The 27963-nt window shown below is 47.7% G+C and overlaps 1 protein-coding gene across 1 annotated transcript in view; it reads right to left on the bottom strand.

Moving 5' to 3' along the window:
* Positions 1–363: 363 nt before the first annotated feature.
* GIGYF1 (GRB10 interacting GYF protein 1) overlaps positions 364–27963 on the bottom strand; it is a 656843-nt gene continuing 629243 nt past the window's right edge. Inside the window, exons 25-26 of the mRNA XM_069215543.1 lie at positions 15480–15621; positions 364–2369 (exon numbers count right to left, since the gene is read on the bottom strand). Coding sequence (XP_069071644.1) covers positions 2314–2369; positions 15480–15621 — 198 coding nt within the window. The 3' untranslated portion in view covers positions 364–2313. The remainder of the gene's footprint in view (positions 2370–15479; positions 15622–27963) is intronic.

The raw sequence follows: 27963 nt of genomic DNA on the forward strand, positions 1-27963 counted from the left end.
CCTTATTCACCCTTGTAATAAGTTATAACTCTAGCTACCAACTACTCTATCACACCTGCCCTCCGACTTTGGTCGAGTTTAAAAAGACGCAGAAAGATAAGGTGGAAGATTGGTACAAAAGACACATCAAGAACCTATCAGGGCAATGTCATAACTGAGGTTTAAATGGGACATATCATGCCTTGGAAACGGCAAAACAGGTCCTCCCTTCTATCACCCATTAAAACAGAAACCAAGCAATCTCAATCTCATCTCAGTCTCCGGTGGGAATCGAGCTGTAAAATGCATCAGCCCGACACCACTGTCTAATGGTAGCTCTTGCAACCAAAACTATTTTTTTTTTCTTTTTAAATTCTTTTTATTGTGATGCCCACTACAAAATTACATACTGCACACTTCGAAAACGTGTGAAACTAATTCGATGTTTGGTGCAATTTTTCAATACATTTCTGGCAAAACTATGGTCTGAGATTTCCTCTAAACAAAAAATGACTTGTTTTTCCTTAAGAAAAAGTGAATTCACAAGATAAACACTGTCGTTTAGTAAACAAATCAGCTAACTGAAGGACCAAATAACTTTTTCTACAGGGATGCAGGGGATGAAATAACCATAGGCGAAGTTTAGTAAACCAGTAGAAGTCCATTCTAACAAATACCCTGCCAACAACTTCTTGTGAAAAAGCAGCAAGTGGCATGCCGTGCTAGGTGTTAACTGCTTTCGCTGTTTTACGCAGAACTCTTGTAAACAGATGTTAACATCCCCAAAAAGGGCAAAAGGATCAACTTAAATGTAGAGAGAGCATCATACTCTCCTTCCGCACACACCAAAGCCCAGGAGGTTCAGAGAGACTGTCCAAGTATGCAACACATGACAAGTCTACCTATCAACCAGAATATTCAAAACGGTTAATACTTACGCTAGCGACACCCCGCATTTGACTTAACTTCAAAAACCGAGCAAAGTCATCGGTGGCAGAAGATGGCTTTGATGCCTGTGGCCACACTGCTGCTAAGCTCCCAATACATTCAACATTGCTTTGCACTCCTTTGAAAGCTTTTAGGGAGTCACAGTATGTCCCAAAATTGCCTGGTGGGAGGATGGTACGAACAGAGGGCCAAACCCAATACGCTCCCTTTTAGCCACTTGTACACGTCAACTGTGCATCTCTGCTTCCTGCTGTGAGGTTGTGGCCAATAAGCTACACTAGGAATTCAAAGGAAGTGAACAGCAGTAGGGTGACAGGGCAGCAGAGAAACAAGTGCAACGTAGAAATAATCTACATATTTCATTCAGTTTACAATAATCAACACAAAGGAGAAATTGGAAAAAGGAACAAAATCACATTTTCCACCTGAACGGCCTGGGCCCTACTCAAAGAAATGTCAGAGCAAAGAAAAGGCAGCATAAACAGTCCAGAGATTAAGAAAATGACAAAACAAATGTTTTACAAGTCTTAAGTGCCAAGACAATGTTCTGGAAAGAGGCACCATGACTGTAGCCACCTAAGCAGCCCCTACTGCTGATTCAAAGATAGGCAGGGAATGAAAGAACTTGTGTTTTGAGAAGGGTTTTTCCTAATTATCTTAAATGAACTAATATCTATCATTCCTCTAATGTAGTGTGAGGTGCTATAAACCCTGTCCCAACCCAATTCCCAAGCCCCTCAAAAAACATAGAATTAAAAAAAAAAAAAAAAAAAAACTCAACGAGGAACTGGCTGGTGAGTATATAAATGCATCGATTCAACTTAAAAAAAATATATATCGTATTAAAACAAAATGGCCTCTTAGCTAGAGAAAATATGCTGTGCACACTACATTTACAAACATACGCATACACACATCACAAAAATCCAGTTGTAGTATCAGTTAAGTGCATCTCTTCAAGTTTTCTTAAGCTTTTGAGAATTTAGTTCATACTTAGTTTTTTTGAAAATAACAGTGTTTTCAAGATTTTTTTGCTTTTCTTAAAAAAAATTCCTCCTGAAAAAAAAATCAGGTGTTTTGTTTTTCTTTTTTCAAACATTTGTTATATGTCTCTTAAAAAGTCTTTCATAAAGTGCTTTGGAGTTTAAGGTGCTTTGTGTACGTTGGAAGTGCGTGGAGGGGGAACTGCTCTTTCAATTTTCCTGAAAACATTCCCTCAGAGGTCCCTTCCTGGCCCCTCCCTCATCGCTGTCACTGGTCTCCTCCCACCATGCAGCAGGTGGGAAGTGCAGGATAGGTGCCCACTGACAGCACACGGGGCGGCTCTTCAGCTAAGACTGAAATGGCAAACAAAGGCAGTCAATGGATTCCTATGACGATGCAGTCTCAGTAGTCCTCAACTGTCTCCATTTCGCCTCCCGAAGAGCTGTGTAGCGAGTAGCCTGCAAAAAGGAAGGAACAAAGAAAAGTTAAAGTAATTCTTTATGAATATCTGGATTCACCTTAAAATGATCACTGAACTAATTTAGCTGTTCCACTGATTTGTCCGTAAAGTCAATATCACACATTCTATCACACTGAGGTGAAAAATCCATAATAACGAAAGGAAAGTAACTTGGTACAAAGTCAAAAGAAGGTCGGCATGATAAGTCCTCAATAAGTCATTTCAAAGGGACACTAAAGATTGCAACAGCAGTCATCCGAGAGATCGTGCTACCCCTTCCTGAACACACATCTCCCATACCTACCAATCCCTGCACCCTCCACCCCTACTGGACCCAAGGTTTTGGGCAGAACTTCATGTTTTGTGAACAGCTCTTTGACTCTAGTGAGCTAGACAATGATGCAAGCTCACACGAGGTTCGTAAATAACAAATTACTTACCTTAGGGGATTACCAATCTGGTAAAGACTATATGGATGCAGAGTTCTTGCCTCAGAATTATCCCCAGGCGTCGAAGTGGATCAGGAAAACTTTTTGTGAGCAGTAGCCCTGTGCGCCAGTATGTGGCATCATTGAGCTTCTGCATGCTTCCTCGGAGTTGTTTGTGCCGGAAAAGAAAGCATCACCCACAATAATAAACCTTCATTAACCCCAGTGATTTATTCATAAATGCATAGAGGGGGCATACCTTAGGGGTGTCCCCTGAAAACCTACCAGCTACTAATGTGCTGACTGACTGGTCCTTACCAGTTCAGCCACCAGTGACGTGTTTCTGGCTCCTAGCTCCCCTCAACGGTGGATTCTGGACGAGAAGAATCTGAGAAGGAAGAGGACAGTGTCCAGACCACTCAGATGTCCATAAGGTGCAGGTAGGCAATGCGCATCCTCCTAGACGTGAAGTTCCTGCAGATCAGTTAAGGAAGAATTCCAGCTGCGGACTCCAGGGGATGCAGAAAGATCCTAGGAGTCGCCAACGAGCTGTACCATGTGGCGCAGATTGCAGGCGTGCCAGTGGTCAGCAGGAGCACCAACAAGCATTGGCAAATGCAAGAAGTTGATCCAGGACGTATGCAGGATTTTGGGGACCAGCAAGATCCAGGAGACATGACCCTTGGAGGGGATTCAGAGCCAGCCCTCAGCACATGGGAGAGCCAGAAGGAATTATTGGAGCCCCCACAAGTGACCTAGTGGCAGCAGGCACAGGGAATCAGCAGGTAGGACTCAGCAGCACAACAATGCAAGATCCAACACTATAGGAGTTGAGAGTGGAAGCTGAACTTCGGAGTCGCAGAGTGCTGGAGCTTCTTGGAGCTTGAAGAGCTCCTGGAGAAAGTCAACAAGCCTCGGTAAAAGCAACAGTCGCGGGGCACAGGGGTTCCGTTCTAGAAGATGCAAAGGACCACCATCTCCTAAGTTGATAAGACGACAAGCAGGACAAAGAGAGGGTCATAGAACCACCACCTGTGTTGCAGAGCCGTTCGATGTCCATGACACAACCGGATCCACAAGCCGGTCTTTGTCTTCTGAGGCATCGAGTCTTGGTGTCTTCCTCTTCAAATAAGAGTCCCTCGAAGACGTATTGGTCATTGAGCTTTGTTGGTCTGCTCGCGACCTGTTCTTTTTTGATGCCAAAACATGCTTTCCTCGACCGTCTTTCGCCGACTTGGACTATTCAATCCCTCCTGTGGACACTCCTTGGAGAGATCCAATGGGCTCTTTTTGTCGTGGTGTGGTTGCAGTCCCTTGTGTTTGATTTACAGACCTCAGGCTGTTTTTGCGAGTCCGGTGAGTCTCAACTCTAGTTTCTTTGATATTTTTGTTGCCTGACCTTCGATGATCTTAACATCTGTGTCCAAAGTTTCTCCCTCTGCTTAGTCAACGACAATGTCCTCCTCAACACTGGACAGACCCAGGTCCCTTAGGGATAGTGTTGCCGGCTGACTCTGCATGCTGTGATGTGCCCACCTCTGTCTCGCTCTTAGCCTCAGCGTCTTTGAAGTAAATAGTGAGCAGGGGTTGCATTCCTTGCTCTGATGATTGAGAGAAAGACAGAAGTTGCTGACCGGGTGCTTGTCCTTCTGTGAGAACATGTGGTGGCAGTTCTCGCAATGCTGGAAAGGAATCTTCTCCATTTAGGCCTTTTCAAGGAGCCTCCTGAACGGGCAATCTGACAGGTCTTCTGAAATTGTCTTTTTTCTCCAGAAGTTCTCACTGGTGACGGTAACTACTTTGTGGAACTTTTTGGCGATTTCATGGAAATGTCTTCCCTAAACTACTTCCCTGTGTTGGAAATCCTGCAGCAGGCTTTCTGACCCAATGGTGGACAGGAAGCAGGACGACATTACAACGGGCACCAAATGGATGTTCCATTGACGCCCACCACCAAAAAAAAAAAACAATGAAGAGAATTCCGGACCAAACCACTAGATGGCAGAATAATGCACAACATGTGAATCCAGAAAAGATTCACATCTTTCCCCCAGGTAACAAGCCTCTTGGGTTTCTTTGTCCAATGCAGTGGTAGGTACAGCATTAGTATTTACTCTGTAAAAGGAGGCTTGGACCACCATGCTGGGTGTTGGATGAGGAATTTGGTCCCATAGGGTGGGGTGATGGCAGCAGGCAATTGTCCTATTCACAGGAGCCCCTGTGCACGACGTGGACCAGGCCTCAAGAAGGACATCCAGGAGTGCTTTATTAAACGGGAAAAAAGTTGACTCCCAGCTGAACCAGCAAAGCATTTGTCTTGACAGCGACGGAAGGTAGCTGAAGGAGCAGGAACGTTGTGACTCTCACCACCACCAGAGCAAATGAGGCTCCTTCTTCCATAGCCACGGTAGAAGAAGAGAATAAGCCAGTATGTGGGACGGTATCCAGTTCGCTGGCATCCACCAAACACTCCCAACCAGGTGTCCTTAGTGAGCTATAGAGGCTGGTATTTCTCAGGGTCCAGTGGCCTCTTCCATCCATCTGCAAGTGCTAGCCCATAAGAAGAGGGCTGAGATGGCATGGCTCCAATCGGCATCAGACAACACCTATCTGGCAGCGTGCTGGAGTTGGGGAATGAGAAAAGAGGTGGCGCTGGGGATGCTGGCAGTGGGGATGGTGCCAGATAAGGTAGAAACTACTGGACTGGTACCAGTCCCTCTTTGGATCCAAGGGGCCTGACCGGCACCAGGGGCCAAACCCACTGGTGGAAAACCAGTAGGGGCCTCTCCCAAACCCACAGGAACCTAAGGCACACCAGCGGGGATGGGCCACCCATATACAATGTTCATCACCTCAAAACTCGAGAAGTTGGGTGTGGGTCACGCTTTAGTTCCCGGAAACTCAGGGATCCCAAGACCTTCCTCTCGACAGAGATAAAGACCGTCTCACCTTCTCACATCAAGCAGCAGGGAGTTTGAGGGAGAGATTCCTCGAGGTCTTGGGGTGCATGGCTGTGGTAAAATGGCTCCTTGTTGTAGTTACCCCCCCCACTTTTTACCTGATATTGATGCAGACTTGACAGTGTGTGCTGGGACCCTGTTAACCAGGCCCCAGCACCAGCGTTCTTTCACTAAAAACGTACCACTGTTTCCACCACTGGCACACCCCTGGCACACAGATTAGCCCCTTGTAAAAGGTACCAGTGGTACCAAGGGCCCTGTGACAAGGGAAGGTCCCTAAGGGCTGCAGCATGTGTTGTGCCACCCTAAGGAACCCCTCACATGCACCAGGTGAGGGCATAGTTGCATGAGCAATATGTCCTTACAGTGTTAAAGTGCATTCTTCGACATTGTAAGTACATTGTGGCCATATTAAGTATATATGGTCTGGGAGTTTGTCAAAAATGAACTCCACAGATCCATAATGGCTACACTGAATACTGGGAAGTTTGGTATCCTACTTCTCAGAATAAAAAACCCACACTAATGCTAGTGCTGGATTTATTATTAAAAAATGCACACAGAGGGCATCTTAGCGATCCCCCTGTATTTTACCCAATCCTTCAGTGCAGGACTGACTGGTCTGTGCCAGCCTGCCACTGAGAGACTAGTTTCTGACCCCCCTGGGGTGAGAAGCCTTTGTGCTCTCTGGGGCCAGAAACAAAGCCTGCACTCGGTGGAGGTGCTTCACACCTTCCCCCTGCAGGAACTGTAACACCTAGCAGTGAGCCTCAAAGGCTCAAGCTTCGTGTTAGGGGAGATAATGAGAAAAACAAGGAGGATTCACCCCCTCAGCCAGGTTCACCCTTAAGGTGACCAGAGCCGAAGTGACCCCCTCCTTGGCGAATCCTCCTCCTTGTTTTGGAGGATTTAGCCCAATAGGGAAAGGAAGTGCTCCCCACCCCAAAGGGGGGGAGGGGGGGGGGGGGGCGGGGAGAAGCAAAAGGAGGGTGTAACCACCCTCAAGGACAGTAGCTATTGGCAACTGCACTGTGACCCTAACACACCCCTAAATTCAGTATTTAGGGGCGACCCTGAACCCAGGATTGGAGATTCCTGACAATCTCACAAGAAGGACTGCCGAGCTGAAAACCCCGCAGAGCAGAAAAGGAGACGACAACTGACTTGGCCCCAGCCCTACCAGCCTGTCTGCAGGACCAGCAACCCCTGACAAACTCCCAGGGGGCTGCCTGCATCACCGAGGACCACGAACTGCTGTGGGCAGGGCTGCTACCCAACCAGAAGAAAGGAAACTATCTTCAAAGGGACTCTCACCTCACTCCTGAAACGCAAGTCTCCACCACTCTGCACCCAACGCCCCTGGCCCGAGTCTGGAGAAACCAAGCAGCTAGAGAGGAACCCCAGGTGATTGACGATGCAACCTCCCTGCACTCCCAAGATGATGCCTGCAAGGGAATTCAGAAGACCCCCCCCTGACTGCCTATGCCCTAGACAAAGAAACCAGACGCCTAGAGAAGCACTGCACCCGCAGCCCCCAGCCCAGAGATAGACCAACCACCAGTGCAGCAACAACCAGCAGACGCCCTCTCCCTTGCCCAGTCGGTAGCTAGCCCGAAAACCCCTGGGTCGCTCCATTCATTCCTATACAAAACCCGATGCCCTGTTTGCACACTGCAACCGGCCGCCCCTGTGCCACTGAGTTTGGTTGCCTAATTGGGCCCCTGTGCTCAACTAAACACCCCTTATCTGCTACCTGATGACGCAGGTACTTACCTGATAGACTGGAACCAGAGCACCTCTAGTCTCCATAGGCGCCTATGATATTTGGGCCCCTCTTTGACCTCTGCAACTCACCGGCCCTGCGTCGCTGGTGCTGGGTGTTTGGGGTTGACGTGAACCCCCAACCGGGGGCTGCCTATGTCCTGGAGACATAACTTGTAAGTGCTTTACTTCCACATTAACCTAACTGTTTTTAACTCCTCCAGGAACTGTCGAATTTTGCACTGTGTCCACTTACAAAATAGCTTATTGCCATTTTATGCCAAACTGTGTACATGACAGTTTTGATTCAAAGTTCTAATTATACCTATGCAAAGTATCTTACATTTAATGTACTTACCTGCAATTAGAATCTTGTCAATCTAAAATTAAGAAAGGAAAATGTCACTTACCCAGTGTACATCTGTTCGTGGCATTAGTCGCTGCAGATTCACATGTTGTGCATAGTCCGCCGTCTGGTGTTGGGTCGGAGTGTTACAAGTTGTTTTTCTTCGAAGAAGTCTTTGAGTCCCGAGACCGAGGGACTCCTCCTCCTTTGTTCCATTGCGCATGGGCGTCGACTCCATGTTAGATTGTTTTCCCCGCAGAGGGTGAGGTAGGAGTTGTGTATGTTAGTAATAGTGCCCATGCAATGGAATGAATAAGTATGTACCAACTAAGGTTTAAGTAATATATTTACAAATGTACAAATGTTGAAGATAACTTCCAAACGGCTACAGGCTCCCGGGGAGGCGGGTGGGCACATGTGAATCTGCAGCGACTAATGCCACGAACAGATGTACACTGGGTAAGTGACATTTTCCGTTCGGTGGCATGTGTAGCTGCAGATACACATGTTGTGCATAGACTAGTAAGCAGTTATCTCCCCAAAAGCGGTGGCTCAGCCTGTAGGAGTGGAAGTAGTCTGAAATAAAGTTCTTAGTACGGCTTGACCTACTGTGGCTTGTTGTGCGGATAGCACGTCTACACAGTAGTGCTTAGTAAATGTGTGAGGCGTAGACCATGTGGCTGCCTTACATATCTCGTTCATTGGAATGTTTCCTAGGAAAGCCATGGTAGCGCCTTTCTTTCTGGTTGAATGTGCCCTTGGTGTAATGGTCAGTTCTCTGTTTGCTTTAAGGTAGCAGGTTTGGATGCACTTAACTATCCATCTGGCTATACCCTGTTTTGATATTGGGTTTCCTGTATGAGGTTTTTGAAATGCAATAAACAGTTGTTTTGTTTTCCTAATTTCTTTTGTTCTGTCAATGTAGTACATTAGTGCTCTTCTGATGTCTAATGTATGTAGTGGCCTTTCAGCTACTGAGTCTGGCTGTGGGAAGAACACTGGTAGTTCTACCGTTTGATTTAAGTGGAACGGTGAAATAACTTTTGGTAAAAAGTTTGGATTGGTTCTTAGGACTATCTTATTTTTGTGTATTTGAATAAAAGGTTCTTGTATAGTAAACGCCTGAATTTCACTTACTCTTCTTAGAGATGTGATGGCAATGAGAACTGCAACCTTCCACGTTAAGAATTGCATTTCGCAAGAGTGCATGGGTTCAAAAGGTGGGCCCATGAGTCTTGTTAAGACGATGTTGAGGTTCCATGAAGGAACAGGTGGTGTTCTTGGTGGTATAATTATTTTCAGGCCTTCTATAAACGCTTTAATGACAGGTATCCTAAATAGTGAAGTTGAATGGGTAATTTGCAGGTATGCAGATATTGCTGCGAGGTGTATCTTTATGGAAGAGAAGGCTAGATTTGATTTTTGTAAATGTAGCAAGTATCCCACTACATCCTTTGGAGATGCATGTAATGGTTTAACTTGATTATTATGGCAGTAGCAAACAAATCTTTTCCATTTGCTTGCATAGCAGTGTCTAGTGGATGGTCTTCTAGCTTGTTTTATGACTTCCATACATTCTTGGGTGAGGTTTAAATGTCCGAATTCTAGGATCTCAGGAGCCAGATTGCTAGATTCAGCGATGCTGGGTTTGGATGCCTGATCTGTTGTTTGTGTTGTGTTAACAGATCTGGTCTGTTGGGCAACCTGACATGGGGTACTACTGACAGGTCTAGTAGTGTTGTGTACCAAGGTTGTCTTGCCCATGTTGGTGCTATTAGTATGAGTTTGAGTTTGTTTTGACTCAATTTGTTTACTAGATATGGAAGGAGAGGGAGAGGGGGAAAAGCGTACGCAAATATCCCTGACCAGTTCATCCATAGAGCATTGCCTTGAGACTGCCTGTGTGGGTACCTGGATGCGAAGTTTTGGCATTTTGCGTTCTCCTTTGTTGCAAATAGGTCTATTTGAGGTGTCCCCCAAATTTTGAAGTAAGTGTTTAGAATTTGGGGGTGAATCTCCCATTCGTGGACCTGTTGGTGATCTCGAGAGAGATTGTCTGCTAGTTGATTTTGGATCCCTGGAATAAATTGTGCTATTAGGCGAATGTGGTTGTGAATTGCCCATTGCCATATCTTTTGTGCCAGGAGGCACAGCTGTGTCGAGTGTGTTCCCCCCTGTTTGTCTAGATAATACATTGTTGTCATGTTGTCTGTTTTGACAAGAATGTATTTGTGGGTTATGATGGGTTGAAATGCTTTCAACGTTAGGAATACTGCTAACAATTCGAGGTGATTTATATGCAGCTTTGTTTGATGTACGTCCCATTGTCCTTGGATGCTGTGTTGATTGAGGTGTGCTCCCCACCCTGTCATGGAAGCATCTGTTGTTATCACGTATTGTGGCACTGGGTCTTGGAAAGGCCGCCCTTTGTTTAAATTTATACTGTTCCACCATAGAAGCGAGATGTATGTTTGGCGGTCTATCAACACCAGATCTAGAAGGTGACCCTGTGCATGTGACCACTGTGATGCTAGGCACTGTTGTAAGGGCCTCATGTGCAGTCTTGCGTTTGGGACAATGGCTATGCATGAGGACATCATGCCTAGGAGTTTTAATACCGTCTTTGCCTGTATCTTTTGTGTTGGATACATGGCTTGTATAACCTTGTGAAAATTTTGAACCCTCTGTGGACTTGGAGTGGCTATTCCCTTTGTTGTGTTGATTGTCGCTCCTAAGTATTGCTGTGTTTTGCATGGCAGAATGTGAGATTTTGTATAGTTGATGGAGAAACCGAGTTTGTATGACATAATCTGTGTGGTGTGAACACTTTGTGAGGGAGTTGGTCTTGATTAGCCAATCGTCTAGGTACGGGAATACGTGTATATGCTGCCTTCTGATGTGTGCAGCTACTACTGCTAGGCATTTTGTAAATACTCTTGGTGCGGTTGTGATACCGAACGGCAACACTTTGAATTGGTAATGTATTCCCTTGAATACGAACCTTAGGTATTTCCTGTGCGAGGGATGTATCGGTATATGGAAATATGCGTCCTTTAGATCTAAGGTTGTCATGTAGTCTTGTTGCTTTAGCAGTGGTAACACGTCTTGTAGCGTGACCATGTGAAAATGTTCTGATTTGATGTAGGTGTTTAGTGTTCTGAGATCTATGATTGGTCTCAGTGTTTTGTCCTTTTTTGGTATTAGAAAGTACAGTGAGTAAATTCCTGTGTTTGTGTACATGGTACCAATTCAATTGCGTCCTTTAGCAGTAATGCTTGAACTTCTAGTTCTAGAAGGTCTAAATGCTGTTTTGACATATTCTGTGTTTTTGGTGGGACATTTGGAGGGAGTTGGAGAAATTCTATGCAATAACCATGTCGGATAATTGCTAAGACCCAAGTGTCTGTTGTTATCTCCTCCCAAGATTTGTAAAACTGACTTAGTCTTCCCCCCACTGATGTTGTGTGAAGGGGTTGAGTGACTTGTGAGTCACTGTTTGGTTGCAGGGGTTTTTGTACTTTGAAATTTTCCCCGGTTTCTAGGGAATTGTCCTCCTCTATACTGGCCCCGAAAGCCTCCCCTTTGGTACTGTCCCTGGTAGGTAGACGGTGTAGATTGTGAGGTGCTGGCTTGTGTGGCTTGACCCCGAAACCCCCCTCTGAAGTTTGTTTTGCGGAAGGTGCCGAAAGTGCCTCTGCCCTGCGGGGAATAGAGTGCGCCCATGGCCTTGGCTGAGTCCGTGTCCTTTTTCAATTTCTCAATTGCCGTGTCCACTTCGGGTCCAAACAATTGTTGTTAATTGAACGGCATATTGAGCACCGCTTGCTGTATTTCCGGTTTAAAGCCAGATGTGCGCAACCATGCGTGCCTTCTTATGGTTACTGCGGTATTTATTGTTCTTGCCGCTGCGTCCATAGAGGAGCGTATTTGGTTATTGGAGATGTTTTGTCCCTCCTCAACCACTTGTTTTGCACGTTTTTGAAATTCTTTGGGTAGATGCTCGATGAGATGCTGCATCTCGTCCCAATGGGCTCTGTCATATCGCGCTAGGAGCGCCTGAGAGTTCGCGATGCGCCACTGGTTTGCAGCTTGTACTGCGACCCTTTTCCCAGCTGCGTCGAACTTGCGGCTCTCTTTATCTGGAGGTGGTGCATCGCCTGATGTGTGCGAGTTGGCTCTCTTGCGAGCTGCCCCTACCACGACTGAATCTGGTGGCAGTTGTGAGGTGATAAAAGCAGGGTCCGTGGGCGGCGCTTTATATTTTTTCTCCACCCTTGGAGTAATCGCTCTACTTTTGACAGGTTCTTTGAAGATCTGCTTTGCGTGCCTTAGCATTCCTGGAAGCATAGGTAGGCTTTGGTAGGAGCTATGGGTGGAGGAGAGGGTGTTGAAAAGGAAGTCATCCTCAACAGGTTCTGCGTGTAACGACACGTTATGGAATTCTGCTGCCCTAGCTACCACCTGTGCATACGCTGTGCTGTCCTCAGGTGGTGAGGGCTTGGTAGGGTACGACTCAGGACTATTGTCTGATACTGGGGCGTCGTATAGGTCCCAAACGTCCTGGTCGTCTTGGCTCATGGTGGTATGAGCCGGTGAATGTGACGGAGTCTGTGCCGGTGATGTGTGAGTTACAGGTGGAGGAGAGGGTGGCGGAGTTACCTTCTTCACCATTTTTTGTGGTGTTTGTTCTTGTGTTTGGAACTCGAGTCTCCTTTTTCTCCTGATTGGGGGAAGAGTGCTGATCTTCCTTGTCCCACTTTGTATGAAGATCCGCTTTTGTGTGTGGTCTACATCAGTGGTCTGTAACTCTTCTTCAAATCTGTGTTTGCGCATTTGAGAGGACAGTGATTGTTCCTCTGTATATGAGCTGGCAGTTGGCTCGGTTGCTGGTCGTTTTGGCACCGAAACTGTGTCTCTGCTTGTTTTCGGCTCCGAGGAGAATTTTTTCTTTTTCGGCGTCGAGCTTTCTCGGCATCGATCTTCCTCAGTGCCGCTGTCTCTGCGTCGAGCAGCTTCGGTTCCGCTGTCTCGGCGTCGATCTTTTTCGGCAGCACTTTCTCGGTCCCGAGATTGCTGCGTGCCTGTGTCTCGACCCGAGTCGGACGATCTCGGCACCAGTTCGGCCTTTTTCGGTGCCGATGGACGGTCACCTACTTTATGGGTTGAGCCATGGCCTGTTGGCAGTGGCGTCCCCTGGGCCTTGTCTGTTTTCTTGTGTGGTGCTTGCTTCGACGTCTTACTCACGGTTTCTTCGACGTCGAATTCCTCCGAGTCCGATTCATGGATGGAGAAGGCTTCCTCTTCTTCTCCTTGTCCCTCGAACTCTCGGTGTCCTGTCGGCGTGGACGCCATCTGCAATCTTCTGGCTCGCCCGTCACGGAGCGTTTTTCGGGACCGAAACGCACGACAGGCCTCACAAGTTTCTTCCTTGTGCTCGGGCGACAGGCACAAGTTACAGACCAAATGTTGGTCTGTATATGGATATTTATTGTGGCATTTAGGACAGAATCGGAACGGGGTCCGTTCCATCAGTGTCGATGTTACACGCGGTCGGGCCGACCAGGCCCCGACGGGGGATCGAAATTACCCCGAAGGGCTACCGGAGCTCTTCACGATTCGGTGTCGATTCTATTCTTACCCGATACCGAGTGAAACAATACCGACGTAGTTTTCCGAAGTTAAGACTATCTTTCCGTCCCGAAACCCGGAGCGAAAAGGAACACGTCCGAACCCGATGGCGGAAAAAAAACAATCTAACATGGAGTCGACGCCCATGCGCAATGGAACAAAGGAGGAGGAGTCCCTCGGTCTCGGGACTCGAAAAGACTTCTTCGAAGAAAAACAACTTGTAACACTCCGACCCAACACCAGACGGCGGACTATGCACAACATGTGTATCTGCAGCTACACATGCCACTGAACATATCATTTTCTATATAAAAACCTATTGGCCTGGAGTTAAGTCATTGAGTGGGTGTTCTCACTTATTGCTTGTGTGTGTACAACAAATGCGTAACACTACCCTCTGATAAGCCTAACTGCTCAACCACACTACCATAAATAGAGCACTAGTATAATCTATCAATGCCTCCGTCAAGCCTCTTGGGGAACCCCTGGACTCTGTGCACACTATATTTCTCACTTTGAGATAGTATATACAGAGCCAGCTTCCTACAACGGCGCATCAACTGACAGGTCTTGGCCTCATGGTTGTCCTTGAGGCACCAGAGGCATACGAGGTGTAGATTCGTCAAAAGTTTGCCCATGACAAGCGCATCAGGTCCGGACTTGCTGCCAAAAGTTGGGGCTGTGTCCGGAGGGGCAGGCATCTCCACTAGTTGGGATGTCCTGGAACAACAGGCTGGAGCCTTTGTGGCTCACCGCCAGGTGTTACAGTTCCTGCAGGGGGAAGGTGAGAAGCACCTCCACCCAGTACAGGCTTTGTTCCTGGCCACAGAGTGACAAGATTCTGACCACATGAGGTGAATGCCTTTGTCTGGTTGTGGCAGGCTGGCAGAAACTGGTCAGCCCTGCACTAGGAGTCAGACTGGTATTCAGGGGGCATCTCTAAGATGCCCTCTGGGTGTATTTGACAATAAATCCCACACTGGCATCAGTGTGCATTTATTGTGCTGAGAAGCTTGATACCAAACTTCCCAGATTTCAGTGTAGCCATTATGGAACTGTGGAGTTCGTGTTTGAAAAACTCCCAGACCATATACTCTTTATGGCTACCCTGCACTTACAATGTCTAAGGGTTGGCTTAGACACTGTAGGGGCATAGTGCTCATGCAACTATGCCCTCACCTGTGGTATAGTGCACCCTGCCTTAGGGCTGTAAGGCCTGCTAGAAGGGTGACTTACCCATGCCATAGGCAGTGGGATGTGGGTATGGCACCCTGGGGGGAGTGCCATGTTGACTTGGTCATTTTCTTCCCACCAGTACACACAAGCTGTGAGGCAGTGTGCGTGTGCTGAGTGAGGGGTCCCCAGGGTGGCATAAGACATGCTGCAGCCCTTAGAAACCTTCCCTGGCCACAGGGCCCTTGGTGCCAGGAGTACCATTTACAAGGGACTTATCTGTGTGCCAGGGCTGTGCCAATTATGGGAACAAAGGTACAGTTTTAGGAAAGAACACTGGTGCTGGGGCCTGGTTAGCAGGGTCCCAGCACACTTTCAATCATAACTGGCATCAACAAAAGGCAAAACGTTAGGAGGTAACCATGCCAAGGAAGGCATTTCCCTACAATTGGTTACTGACTACTCCATTTCTGACAACTGGGAATAGTTTAAGCATGTTAAACTTGTAAGACCCTTGGTGAAACAACAGTGCCAGATATGATATTGCTCAGTCAAGTTTTTTTGTTTTTTTTTAATACTACAGGACCCTAAGAAAGAACCCTCCAGTGCTGCTGCAAGGTTAACATTTCTGCTCCTATCATACACATTAACCTTACTTTCCTCACTCCTGAATAGACCCACAACTAAAAGCTCAACTGGCTTGTGCCATTTGCCCACAATCTCATCAATCCAGATAGAGTGCATTCACAAGCATGGATTTTCATTCACCTGACAAGTAGCGCACTACAAAAAAATAACGAAACACTACATACCCAAAATACTGGGATCAGCGTGAAGCATCACGGGCCGCTTTTTCATCTTGCTAGCTTGGCTGCTGTCAAAGGATGGCTGCTTCGAGTTATGGTTTGCCTGAAACATGGACTGGAGGCTGCTGGGACTAAGCCACGGAGATTCCTGGACATGCCAGAAAGCAAAAGTGAACTTAGTTAAGGTTGTGACAGTTCATATGAATCAATACAAGAAATAATGCTAATTCGCACAATGGAATGTAGGTATGTTTAAAGGCCCGAACCACAGTGTACAAAAGAATTAACTCTACTGGAGACTGCATTGAGATCAACAGACAGAGGTGCTTCAGCAGGAATTAGACTGCAAAACAAGCATTTTTATGTTTGCTCGAGTTAAAACTATTGATGTTGTAAATTCGTAACTGGACTTTTCTTGCCACAAATTGAAAATGGAAAGTAAAACATTTGCCATAAGCAATTATCCATGTAACATGGTTGATGGCCAAGGTGGTAACAAAACTGCCCTAAGGAGGGACAAACGTAAAGCATTTGCCAATTGTAGGAAGTTGGCTCTGTATGTGCTATTTCAAAGTAAGGAATAGCATGCACAGAGTCCAAGGGTTCCCCTTAGAGGTAAAATAGTGGTAAAAATAGATAATACTAATGCTCTATTTTGTGGTAGTGTGGTCGAGCAGTAGGCTTATCCAAGGAGTAGTGTTAAGCATTTGTTGTACATACACATAGACAATAAATGAGGTACACACACTCAGAGACAAATCCAGCCAATAGGTTTTTATATAGAAAAATATCTTTTCTTAGTTTATTTTAAGAACCACCGGTTCAAATTCTACATGTAATATCTCATTCGAAAGGTATTGCAGGTAAGTACTTTAGGAACTTCAAATCATCAAAATTGCATGTATACTTTTCAAGTTATTCACAAATAGCTGTTTTAAAAGTGGACACTTAGTGCAATTTTCACAGTTCCTGGGGGAGGTAAGTTTTTGTTAGGTTAACCAGGTAAGTAAGACACTTACAGGGCTTAGTTCTTGGTCCAAGGTAGCCCACCGTTGGGGGTTCAGAGCAACCCCAAAGTCACCACACCAGCAGCTCAGGGCCGGTCAGGTGCAGAGTTCAAAGGGGTGCCCAAAACACATAGGCTAGAATGGAGAGAAGGGGGTGCCCCGGTTCCGGTCTGCTTGCAGGTAAGTACCCGCGTCTTCGGAGGGCAGACCAGGGGGGTTTTGTAGGGCACCGGGGGGGACACAAGCCCACACAGAAATTTCACCCTCAGCAGCGCGGGGGCGGCCGGGTGCAGTGTAGCAACAAGCGTCGGGTTTGTAATGGAAGTCAATGGGAGATCTAGGGATCTCTTTAGCGCTGCAGGCAGGCAAGGGGGGGGTTCCTCGGGGAAACCTCCACTTGGTCAAGGGAGAGGGACTCCTGGGGGTCACTCCTCCAGTGAAAGTCCGGTCCTTCAGGTCCTGGGGGCTGCGGGTGCAGGGTCTCTCCCAGGTGTCGGGACTTAGGATTCAAAGAGTCGCGGTCAGGGGAAGCCTCGGGATTCCCTCTGCAGGCGGCGCTGTGGGGGCTCAGGGGGGACAGGTTTTTGTACTCACAGTCTTAGAGTAGTCCTGGGGTCCCTCCTGAGGTGTTGGATCGCCACCAGCCGAGTCGGGGTCGCCGGGTGCAGTGTTGCAAGCCTCACGCTTCTTGCGGGGAGCTTGCAGGGTTCTTTAAAGCTGCTGGAAACAAAGTTGCAGCTTTTCTTGGAGCAGGTCCGCTGTCCTCGGGAGTTTCTTGTCTTTTCGAAGCAGGGGCAGTCCTCAGAGGATGTCGAGGTCGCTGGTCCCTTTGGAAGGCGTCGCTGGAGCAGGATCTTTGGAAGGCAGGAGACAGGCCGGTGAGTTTCTGGAGCCAAGGCAGTTGTCGTCTTCTGGTCTTCCTCTGCAGGGGTTTTCAGCTAGGCAGTCCTTCTTCTTGTAGTTGCAGGAATCTAATTTTCTAGGGTTCAGGGTAGCCCTTAAATACTAAATTTAAGGGCGTGTTTAGGTCTGGGGGGTTAGTAGCCAATGGCTACTAGCCCTGAGGGTGGGTACACCCTCTTTGTGCCTCCTCCCAAGGGGAGGGGGTCACAATCCTAACCCTATTGGGGGAATCCTCCATCTGCAAGATGGAGGATTTCTAAAAGTCAGAGTCACCTCAGCTCAGGACACCTTAGGGGCTGTCCTGACTGGCCAGTGACTCCTCCTTGTTTTTCTCATTATTTTCTCCGGCCTTGCCGCCAAAAGTGGGGCCTGGCCGGAGGGGGCGGGCAACTCCACTAGCTGGAGTGTCCTGCTGGGTTGGCACAAAGGAGGTGAGCCTTTGAGGCTCACCGCCAGGTGTGACAATTCCTGCCTGGGGGAGGTGTTAGCATCTCCACCCAGTGCAGGCTTTGTTACTGGCCTCAGAGTGACAAAGGCACTCTCCCCATGGGGCCAGCAACATGTCTCGGTTTGTGGCAGGCTGCTAAAACTAGTCAGCCTACACAGATAGTTGGTTAAGTTTCAGGGGGCACCTCTAAGGTGCCCTCTGGGGTGTATTTTACAATAAAATGTACACTGGCATCAGTGTGCATTTATTGTGCTGAGAAGTTTGATACCAAACTTCCCAGTTTTCAGTGTAGCCATTATGGTGCTGTGGAGTTCGTGTTTGACAAACTCCCAGACCATATACTCTTATGGCTACCCTGCACTTACAATGTCTAAGGTTTTGTTTAGACACTGTAGGGGTACCATGCTCATGCACTGGTACCCTCACCTATGGTATAGTGCACCCTGCCTTAGGGCTGTAAGGCCTGCTAGAGGGGTGTCTTACCTATACTGCATAGGCAGTGAGAGGCTGGCATGGCACCCTGAGGGGAGTGCCATGTCGACTTACTCGTTTTGTCCTCACTAGCACACACAAGCTGGCAAGCAGTGTGTCTGTGCTGAGTGAGAGGTCTCCAGGGTGGCATAAGACATGCTGCAGCCCTTAGAGACCTTCCTTGGCATCAGGGCCCTTGGTACTAGAAGTACCAGTCACAAGGGACTTATCTGGATGCCAGGGTCTGCCAATTGTGGATACAAAAGTACAGGTTAGGGAAAGAACACTGGTGCTGGGGCCTGGTTAGCAGGCCTCAGCACACTTTCAATTGTAAACATAGCATCAGCAAAGGCAAAAAGTCAGGGGGCAACCATGCCAAGGAGGCATTTCCTTACACCAATGATAAAGGATTTCTGAAATGCGAGCCCTTGAACGAGTGATAGTGACGGGGGTGCGGACGGCGTGGTTAAAACCCTACAAACTGATTACAACATGTCCGAGCGACCTAAAAAACAAAAGTGGTTCATAAGGTGGAATATCAGTTTCAGCAACAATCAACCACAGAGTGATTTGTAGCTTTGCAGGAATCAAATAAAAAAAAGAGCTGTAGGACGTTGGCTCTGTATGTACTATCAGATAGTGTGCACAGAGTCTAACGGTTCAGCTTAGAGGTTGATAGTGGCAAAATTAGATCATACTACTTTGTGGTAGTGTGGTCGAGCAGATAGGCTTATCAGAGGGTAGTGTTACGCATTTGTTGTACACACACAGGCAATAAATGAGAACACACACTCAAAGACAATTCCGGGCCAATAGGTTTTTATATAGAAAAATATTCCTTTCTTTATTTTAGAACCACAAGATTCAGAATACAAGTAAGTTAATTACAAGTTAGTTTATCAGATAAGTAAAGCACTTACTTACAAGTTCAGTCTCCGGTGCACAAGCAGCACACCGTTGGGGGTTGAAGTCAACCCCAAGCACCCAGCAACAGCAACACAGGGCCGGTCAGGTACAGAGGTCAAAGTAGGACCCAAATAATATGGGCGCCTATGGAGACTAGGGGTGCTCCGGTTCCAGTCTACTAGCAGGTTAGTGCCTGCGTCCTCGGGGAGCAGACCAGGGGAGTTTTGTAGAGCACTGCGGGGGTCACAAACAGGAACACAAAATACACCCTCAGCAGCACAGGGGCGGCCAGGTGCAGTGTGCAAACAAAGTGTCACGTTTAGTGTTGAAATCAATGGAGGGACCTGGGGGGGGTCACTGGCGATGCACGCAGGGCACAGGGGGGCTTCTTGGGCCAGCCACCGACTGGGCAAGATGAGGGCCGCCTGCTGGTCACTCCTGCACCGGTAGCTTGTTTCTCTCTGACCTGGGGGCTGCAGGTGCAGTGCTTCTTCCAGGCGTCTGGTTCTTTGTTGCCGGTCAGTCGCGGTCAGGGGGAACCTCTGGATTCTCTCTGCAGGTGTAGTCGTGGGTTGCAGGGAGGTCCGTCTCAGGGTGTCCACGTCGTGGGCGTCGCCTGGGGGTCCTCGCTGCAGTGTTTGTTTTTCTGGACACGAGCCGGGGCGTCAGGTGCAGAGTGTTAGAGACCCACGCTTCCAGAGTGAGGCTGGAGTCCATTTGTAGGAAGTTGGCTCTGTATGGAAAATGTCACTTACCCAGTGTACATCTGTTCGTGGCATTAGTCGCTGCAGATTCACATGTTGTGCATAGTCCGCCATCTGGTGTTGGGTCGGAGTGTTACAAGTTGTTTTTCTTCGAAGAAGTCTTTCGAGTCACGAGACCGAGGGACTCCTCCTCCTTTGCTTCCATTGCGCATGGGCGTCGACTCCATCTTCGATTGTTTTCCCCGCAGAGGGTGAGGTAGGAGTTGTGTTGTAGTAATAGTGCCCATGCAATGGAGTGACTAAGTATGTACCTATTTAAGGTTTAAATAATATATTTACAAATGTACAAAGCTTAAGCTAACTTCCGAACTGCTACAGGCTCCCGGGGAGGCGGGTGGGCACATGTGAATCTTCAGCGACTGATGCCACGAACAGATGTACACTGGGTAAGTGACATTTTCAGTTCAATGGCATCTGTCGCTGTAGATACACATGTTGTGCATAGACTAGTAAGCAGTGATCTCCCCAAAAGCGGTGGCTCAGCCTGTAGGAGTGGAAGTAGTTTGAAATAAGGTTCTTAACACGGCTTGACCTACTGTGGCTTGTTGTGCGGATAGCACGTCTACACAGTAGTGCTTGGTGAATGTGTGAGGCGTAGACCATGTGGCTGCCTTACATATTTCGTGCATTGGAATATTTCCTAGAAAGGCCATGGTGGCACCTTTCTTTCTGGTTGAGTGTGCCTTTGGTGTAATGGGCAGCTGTCGTTTTGCTTTAAGGTAGCAGATTTGGATGCACTTAACTATCCATCTGGCTATACCATGTTTTGATATTGGATTTCCTGCATGAGGTTTTTGGAATGCAATAAATAGCTCTTTAGTTTTTCTGATGTTTTTCGTTCTGTCAATGTAGTACATTAATGCTCTTTTGACATCTAATGTATGTAGTGCCCTCTTAGCTACGGAATCTGGCTGTGGGAAGAATACTGATAGTTCTACCGTTTGATTTAGGTGGAATGGTGAAATAACCTTCGGTAAAAATTTAGGATTAGTCCTTAGGACTACCTTATTTTTGTGTAGTTGGATAAAAGGTTCTTGTATTGTAAACACCTGAATTTCACTTACTCTTCTTAGAGATGTGATGGCGATGAGAAATGCAACTTTCCAGGTTAGGAATTGTATTTCGCAAGAATGCATAGGTTCAAAGGGTGGACCCATGAGTCTTGTTAAGACGATGTTGAGGTTCCATTAAGGAACGGGTGGTGTCCTTGGTGGTATAATTCTTTTGAGGCCTTCCATAAACGCTTTAATGACAGGTATCCTAAATAGTGAAGTTGAATGGGTAATCTGCAGGTACGCAGATATTGCTGCGAGGTGTATTTTAATGGAAGAGAAGGCCAGGTTCGATTTTTGTAAGTGTAGTAAGTAGCCCACTACATCCTTTGGAGATGCGTGTAATGGTTGAATTTGATTCTGATGGCAGTAGCAAACAAACCTTTTCCATTTGCTTGCATAGCAGTGTCTAGTGGATGGTCTTCTAGCTTGCTTTATGACTTCCATACATTCTTGTGTGAGGTTTAAGTGTCCGAATTCTAGGATTTCAGGAGCCAGATTGCTAGATTCAGCGATGCTGGGTTTGGATGCCTGATCTGTTGTTTGTGTTGTGTTAACAGATCTGGCCTGTTGGGCAACTTGACGTGGGGTACTACTGATAGGTCTAGCAGTGTTGTGTACCAAGGTTGCCTTGCCCATGTTGGTGCTATCAGTATGAGTTTGAGTTTGTTTTGACTCAATTTGTTTACTAGATATGGAAGGAGAGGGAGAGGGGGAAAAGCGTACGCAAATATCCCTGACCAGTTCATCCATAGGGCATTGCCTTGAGACTGCCTGTGTGGGTATCTGGATGCGAAGTTTTGGCATTTTGCGTTCTCCTTTGTTGCAAATAAGTCTATTTGAGGTGTTCCCCAAAGTTTGAAGTAAGTGTTTAGAATTTGGGGGTGAATTTCCCATTCGTGGACCTGTTGGTGATCTCGAGAGAGATTGTCTGCAAGTTGATTCTGGATCCCTGGAATAAACTGTGCTATTAGGCGAACGTGGTTGTGAATTGCCCAGCGCCATATCTTTTGTGCTAGAAGGCTCAGCTGCGGTGAGTGTGTCCCCCCCTGTTTGTTTAGATAATACATTGTTGTCATGTTGTCTGTTTTGACAAGAATGTACTTGTGAGTTATGATTGGTTGGAATACTTTTAGTGCTTGAAAAACTGCTAGCAGTTCCAGGTGATTTATGTGCAGTTTTGTTTGATGTACGTCCCATTGTCCTTGTATGCTGTGTTGATCGAGGTGTGCTCCCCACCCTGTCATGGAAGCATCTGTTGTTATTACGTATTGTGGCACTGGGTCTTGGAAAGGCCGCCCTTTGTTTAAATTTATACTGTTCCACCATAGAAGCGAGAGGTATGTTTGGCGGTCTATCAACACCAGATCTAGAAGGTGACCCTGTGCTTGTGACCATTGCGATGCTAGGCACTGTTGTAAGGGCCTCATGTGCAGTCTTGCGTTCGGGACAATGGCTATGCATGAGGACATCATGCCTAGGAGTTGTAATATCATTTTTGCTTGTATTCTCTGTGTTGGGTACATGCGTTGTATGATCTTGTTGAAATTTTGAATTCTCTGTGGACTTGGAGTGGTTAATCCTTTTGTTGTGTCTATTATGGCTCCTAGGTATTGTTGTACTTTGCACGGCAGAATGTGTGATTTTGCATAGTTGATGGTGAAACCGAGTTTGTAGAGGTTTTGTATGACCTGATTTGTGTGGTGTGAGCACCTTGTCAGTGAGTTGGTCTTGATTAGCCAGTCGTCTAGATACGGGAATACGTGTATTTGCTGCCTTCTGATGTGTGCAGCCACTACTGCTAGACATTTTGTAAAGACTCTTGGCGCGGTTGTTAACCCAAACGGCAATACTTTGAATTGGTAATGTATTCCTTTGAATACAAACCTGAGGTATTTCCTGTGCGACTGATGTATTGGTATGTGGAAATACGCGTCTTTGAGATCTAAGGTTGTCATGTAGTCCTGTTGCTTTAGCAATGGTAACACCTCTTGTAGAGTGACCATGTGAAAGTGTTCTGATTTGATGTAGGTGTTTAGTGTTCTGAGGTCTAGGATTGGTGTAAGGAAATGCCTCCTTGGCATGGTTGCCCCCTGACTTTTTGCCTTTGCTGATGCTATGTTTTCAATTGAAAGTGTGCTGAGGCCTGCTAACCAGGCCCCAGCACCAGTGTTCTTTCCCTAACCTGTACTTTTGTATCCACAATTGGCAGACCCTGGCATCCAGATAAATCCCTTGTAACTGGTACTTCTAGTACCAAGGGCCCTGATGCCAAGGAAGGTCTCTAAGGGCTGCAGCATGTCTTATGCCACCCTGGAGACCTCTCACTCAGCACAGACACACTGCTTGCCAGCCTGTGTGTGCTAGTGAGAACAAAACGAGTAAGTCGACATGGCACTCCCCTCAGAGTGCCATGCCAGCCTCTCACTGCCTATGCAAGTATAGGTCAGCCACCCCTCTAGCAGGCCTTACAGCCCTAAGGCAGGGTGCACTATACCATAGGTGAGGGTACCAGTGCATGAGCATGGTACCCCTACAGTGTCTAAACAAAACCTTAGACATTGTAAGTGCAGGGTAGCCATAAGAGTATATGGTCTGGGAGTCTGTTTTGCACGAACTCCACAGCACCATAATGGCTACACTGAAAACTAAGAAGTTTGGTATCAAACTTCTCAGCACAATAAATGCACACTGATGCCAGTGTACATTTTATTGCAAAATACACCCCAGAGGGCACCTTAGAGGTGCCCCCTGAAACTTAACCGACTGTCTGTGTAGGCTGACTAGTTCCAGCAGCCTGCCACACTAGAGACATGTTGCTGGCCCCATGGGGAGAGTGCCTTTGTCACTCTGAGGCCAGTAACAAAGCCTGCATTGGGTGGAGATGCTAACACCTCCCCCAGGCAGGAGCTGTGACACCTGGCGGTGAGCCTCAAAGGCTCACCCCTTTGTCACAGCCCAGCAGGGCACTCCAGCTTAGTGGAGTTGCCCGCCCCCTCCGGCCACGGCCCCCACTTTTGGCGGCAAGGCTGGAGGGAACAAAGAAAGCAACAAGGAGGAGTCACTGGCCAGTCAGGACAGCCCCTAAGGTGTCCTGAGCTGAAGTGACTAACTTTTAGAAATCCTCCATCTTGCAGATGGAGGATTCCCCCAATAGGGTTAGGATTGTGACCCCCTCCCCTTGGGAGGAGGCACAAAGAGGGTGTACCCACCCTCAGGGCTAGTAGCCATTGGCTACTAACCCCCCAGACCTAAACACGCCCTTAAATTTAGTATTTAAGGGCTACCCTGAACCCTAGAAGATTAGATTCCTGCAACAACAAGAAGAAGGACTGCCTAGCTGAAAACCCCTGCAGAGGAAGACCAGAAGACAACAACTGCCTTGGCTCCAGAAACTCACCGGCCTGTCTCCTGCCTTCCAAAGAACTCTGCTCCAGCGACGCCTTCCAAAGGGACCAGCGACCTCTGAATCCTCTGAGGACTGCCCTGCTTCGACGACGACAAGAAACTCCCGAGGACAGCGGACCTGCTCCAAAAAGACTGCAACTTTATCCAAAGGAGCAGCTTTAAAGACCCCTGCAATCTCCCCGCAAGAAGCGTGAGACTTGCAACACTGCACCCGGCGACCCCGACTCGGCTGGTGGAGAACCAACACCTCAGGGAGGACCCCCGGACTACTCTACGACTGTGAGTACCAAAACCTGTCCCCCCTGAGCCCCCACAGCGCCGCCTGCAGAGGGAATCCCGAGGCTTCCCCTGACCGCGACTCTCTGAAACCTAAGTCCCGACGCCTGGAAAAGACCCTGCACCCGCAGCCCCCAGGACCTGAAGGACCGGACTTTCACTGCAGAAGTGACCCCCAGGAGTCCCTCTCCCTTGCCCAAGTGGAGGTTTCCCCGAGGAAGCCCCCCCTTGCCTGCCTGCAGCGCTGAAGAGATCCCTTGATCTCTCATTGACTTCCATTGCGAACCCGACGCTTGTTCTAACACTGCACCCGGCCGCCCCCGCGCCGCTGAGGGTGAAATTTCTGTGTGGGCTTGTGTCCCCCCCGGTGCCCTACAAAACCCCCCTGGTCTGCCCTCCGAAGACGCGGGTACTTACCTGCTGGCAGACTGGAACCGGGGCACCCCCTTCTCTCCATTGAAGCCTATGCGTTTTGGGCACCACTTTGAACTCTGCACCTGACCGGCCCTGAGCTGCTGGTGTGGTAACTTTGGGGTTGCTCTGAACCCCCAACGGTGGGCTACCTTGGACCAAGAACTGAACCCTGTAAGTGTCCTACTTACCTGGTAAAACTAACAAAAACTTACCTCCCCCAGGAACTGTGAAAAGTGTCCACTTTTAAAATAGCTATTTGTGAATAACTTGAAAAGTATACATACAATTGAAATGATTTAAAGTTCCTGAAGTACTTACCTGCAATACCTTTCAAACAAGATATTACATGTTAAATTTGAACCTGTGGTTCTTAAAATAAACTAAGAAAATATATTTTTCTATACAAAACCTATTGGCTGAATTTGTCTCTGAGTGTGTGTACCTCATTTATTGTCTATGTGTATGTACAACAAATGCTTAACACTACTCCTTGGATAAGCCTACTGCTCGACCACACTACCACAAAATAGAGCATTAGTATTCTCTTTTTACCACTATTTTACCTCTAAGGGGAACCCTTGGACTCTGTGCATGCTATTCCTTACTTTGAAATAGCACATACAGAGCCAACTTCCTACAATTGGTCTCAGTGTTTTGTCCTTTTTTGGTATTAGGAAGTACAGTGAATAAACTCCTGTGTTTATTTGTGTTTCTGGTACTAGTTCTATTGCGTTCTTTTGCAATAATGCTTGAACTTCTGTTTCCAGAAGGTCTGAATGTTTTTTTGATAAATTCTGTGCTTTTGGTGGTATGTTTGGAGGGATTTGTAGAAATTCTATGCAATAACCATGTTGGATAATTGCTAAGACCCAAGTGTCTGTAGTTATTTCCTCCCATGCTTGGTAATACTGACCTATTCTTCCCCCCACTGGTGTTGTGAGGAGGGGATGAGTGACATGTGAGTCACTGCTTGGTTGTAGGGGTTTTGGGGCTTTGAAATTTTCCCCTATTCCTAGGGAATTGTCCTCTGTATTGGCCCCGAAAGCCTCCCCTCTGGTACTGTCCCTGGTAGCTGGACGGTGTGGTCTGTGAGGTGCTGGCTTGTGTGGCCTGACCCCGAAACCCCCCTCTAAAGGTTGTCTTGCGGAAGGTGCTGTAAGTGCCTCTGCTCTGCGGGGAGTAGAGTGCGCCCATGGCTTTAGCAGTGTCAGTGTCCTTTTTCAGTTTCTCAATTGCCGTGTCCACCTCTGGTCCGAACAGTTGTTTTTCTTTGAATGGCATATTGAGCACTGCCTGCTGTATCTCTGGTTTAAAACCAGACGTTCGTAGCCATGCGTGCCTTCTTATAGTCACAGATGTGTTAATTGTTCTCGCAGCTGTGTCCGCTGCGTCCATAGAGGAGCGTATCTGATTATTAGATATGTTCTGTCCTTCCTCAACCACCTGCTTCGCCCTCTTTTGCAGTTCCTTGGGTAGATGCTCAATGAGGTGTTGCATCTCGTCCCAATGGGCTCTGTCATAGCGTGCAAGTAGTGCTTGGGAGTTAGTGATGCGCCACTGGTTTGCAGCCTGTACTGCGACTCTCTTTCCGGCTAAATCGAACTTGCGGCTCTCTTTATCTGGGGGTGGTGCATCCCCAGATGTGTGGGAGTTGGCTCTCTTGCGAGCTGCTCCTACTACGACGGAATCTGGTGGCAGCTGTGTGGTGATGAAAACAGGGTCTGTGGGAGGCGCTTTATATTTCTTTTCCACCCTTGGTGTTATTGCCCTACTCTTGACCGGCTCCTTGAAGATTTCATTTGCGTGCCGAAGCATTCCTGGGAGCATAGGCAAGCTTTGGTAGGAGCTGTGGGTGGAGGAGAGGGTGTTGAATAAGAAGTCATCCTCGACTGGTTCTGAGTGGAGGTTTACGTTGTGGAACTCTGCCGCTCTAGCCACCACTTGTGAATAAGCCGTGCTGTCTTCTGGTGGTGAGGGCTTTGTGGGATACGCCTCTGGACTGTTGTCCGACACTGGGGCGTCGTATAAGTCCCAAGCGTCTTGGTCCTGGTCACCTTGGCTCGCAGTGGTGTGAGCCGGGGAATGTGATGGAGTTTGTGCTGGTGAAACGTTAGTTACAGGTGGAGGAGAGGGTGGCGGAGTTACCTTTTTCACCATTTTTGTTTGTGGTGCTTGGTCTGTTTGAAACTCCAGTCTCCTTTTTCTCCTAATTGGGGGAATGGTGCTTATTTTCCCTGTTCCTTCCTGTATGAAAATACGTTTCTGCGATTGGTCCACTTCGGTGGATTGCAACTCTTCCTCAAATCTATGCTTTCGCATCTGAGAGGACAGTGATTGCTCCTCTGAATAGGAACCGGTAACTGGGTCGGTTGCGGCTCGTTTTGGCACCGAAACCCTGTCTGTACTCTTTTTCGGCTCCGAGGTGACTTTTTTCTTTTTTGGAGTCAAAACCTCTCGGCGTCGATATTCCTCGGTGCCACTGTCTCGGCGTCGAGCCGTTTCGGCACCGCTATCTCGGCGTCGATCCTTTTCAGCAGCACTGTCTCGGTCCCGAGCAGGCTGCGTGCCGGTGTCTCGACCGGAGTCGGACGATCTCGGCACTGTTTCGGCCTTTTTCGGTGCCGACGGTCGGTCACCGAATTTATGGGTCGAGCCATGGCCTGGTGGCAGTGGCGTCCCCTGGGCCTTGTCACTTTTCTTGTGTGTTGCCTTCGACGTCTTACTCACAGTTCTTTGATCGTCGAATTCCTCGGAGTCCGATTCGTGGATCGAGAAGGCTTCTTCCTCCTCTTGTTCCTCGAACTCTCGGTGTGCTGTCGGCGTGGACGCCATCTGAAGTCT

This window comes from Pleurodeles waltl, chromosome 12, assembly GCF_031143425.1.
Source record: "Pleurodeles waltl isolate 20211129_DDA chromosome 12, aPleWal1.hap1.20221129, whole genome shotgun sequence".
Taxonomy (NCBI): Eukaryota; Metazoa; Chordata; class Amphibia; order Caudata; family Salamandridae; genus Pleurodeles; species Pleurodeles waltl.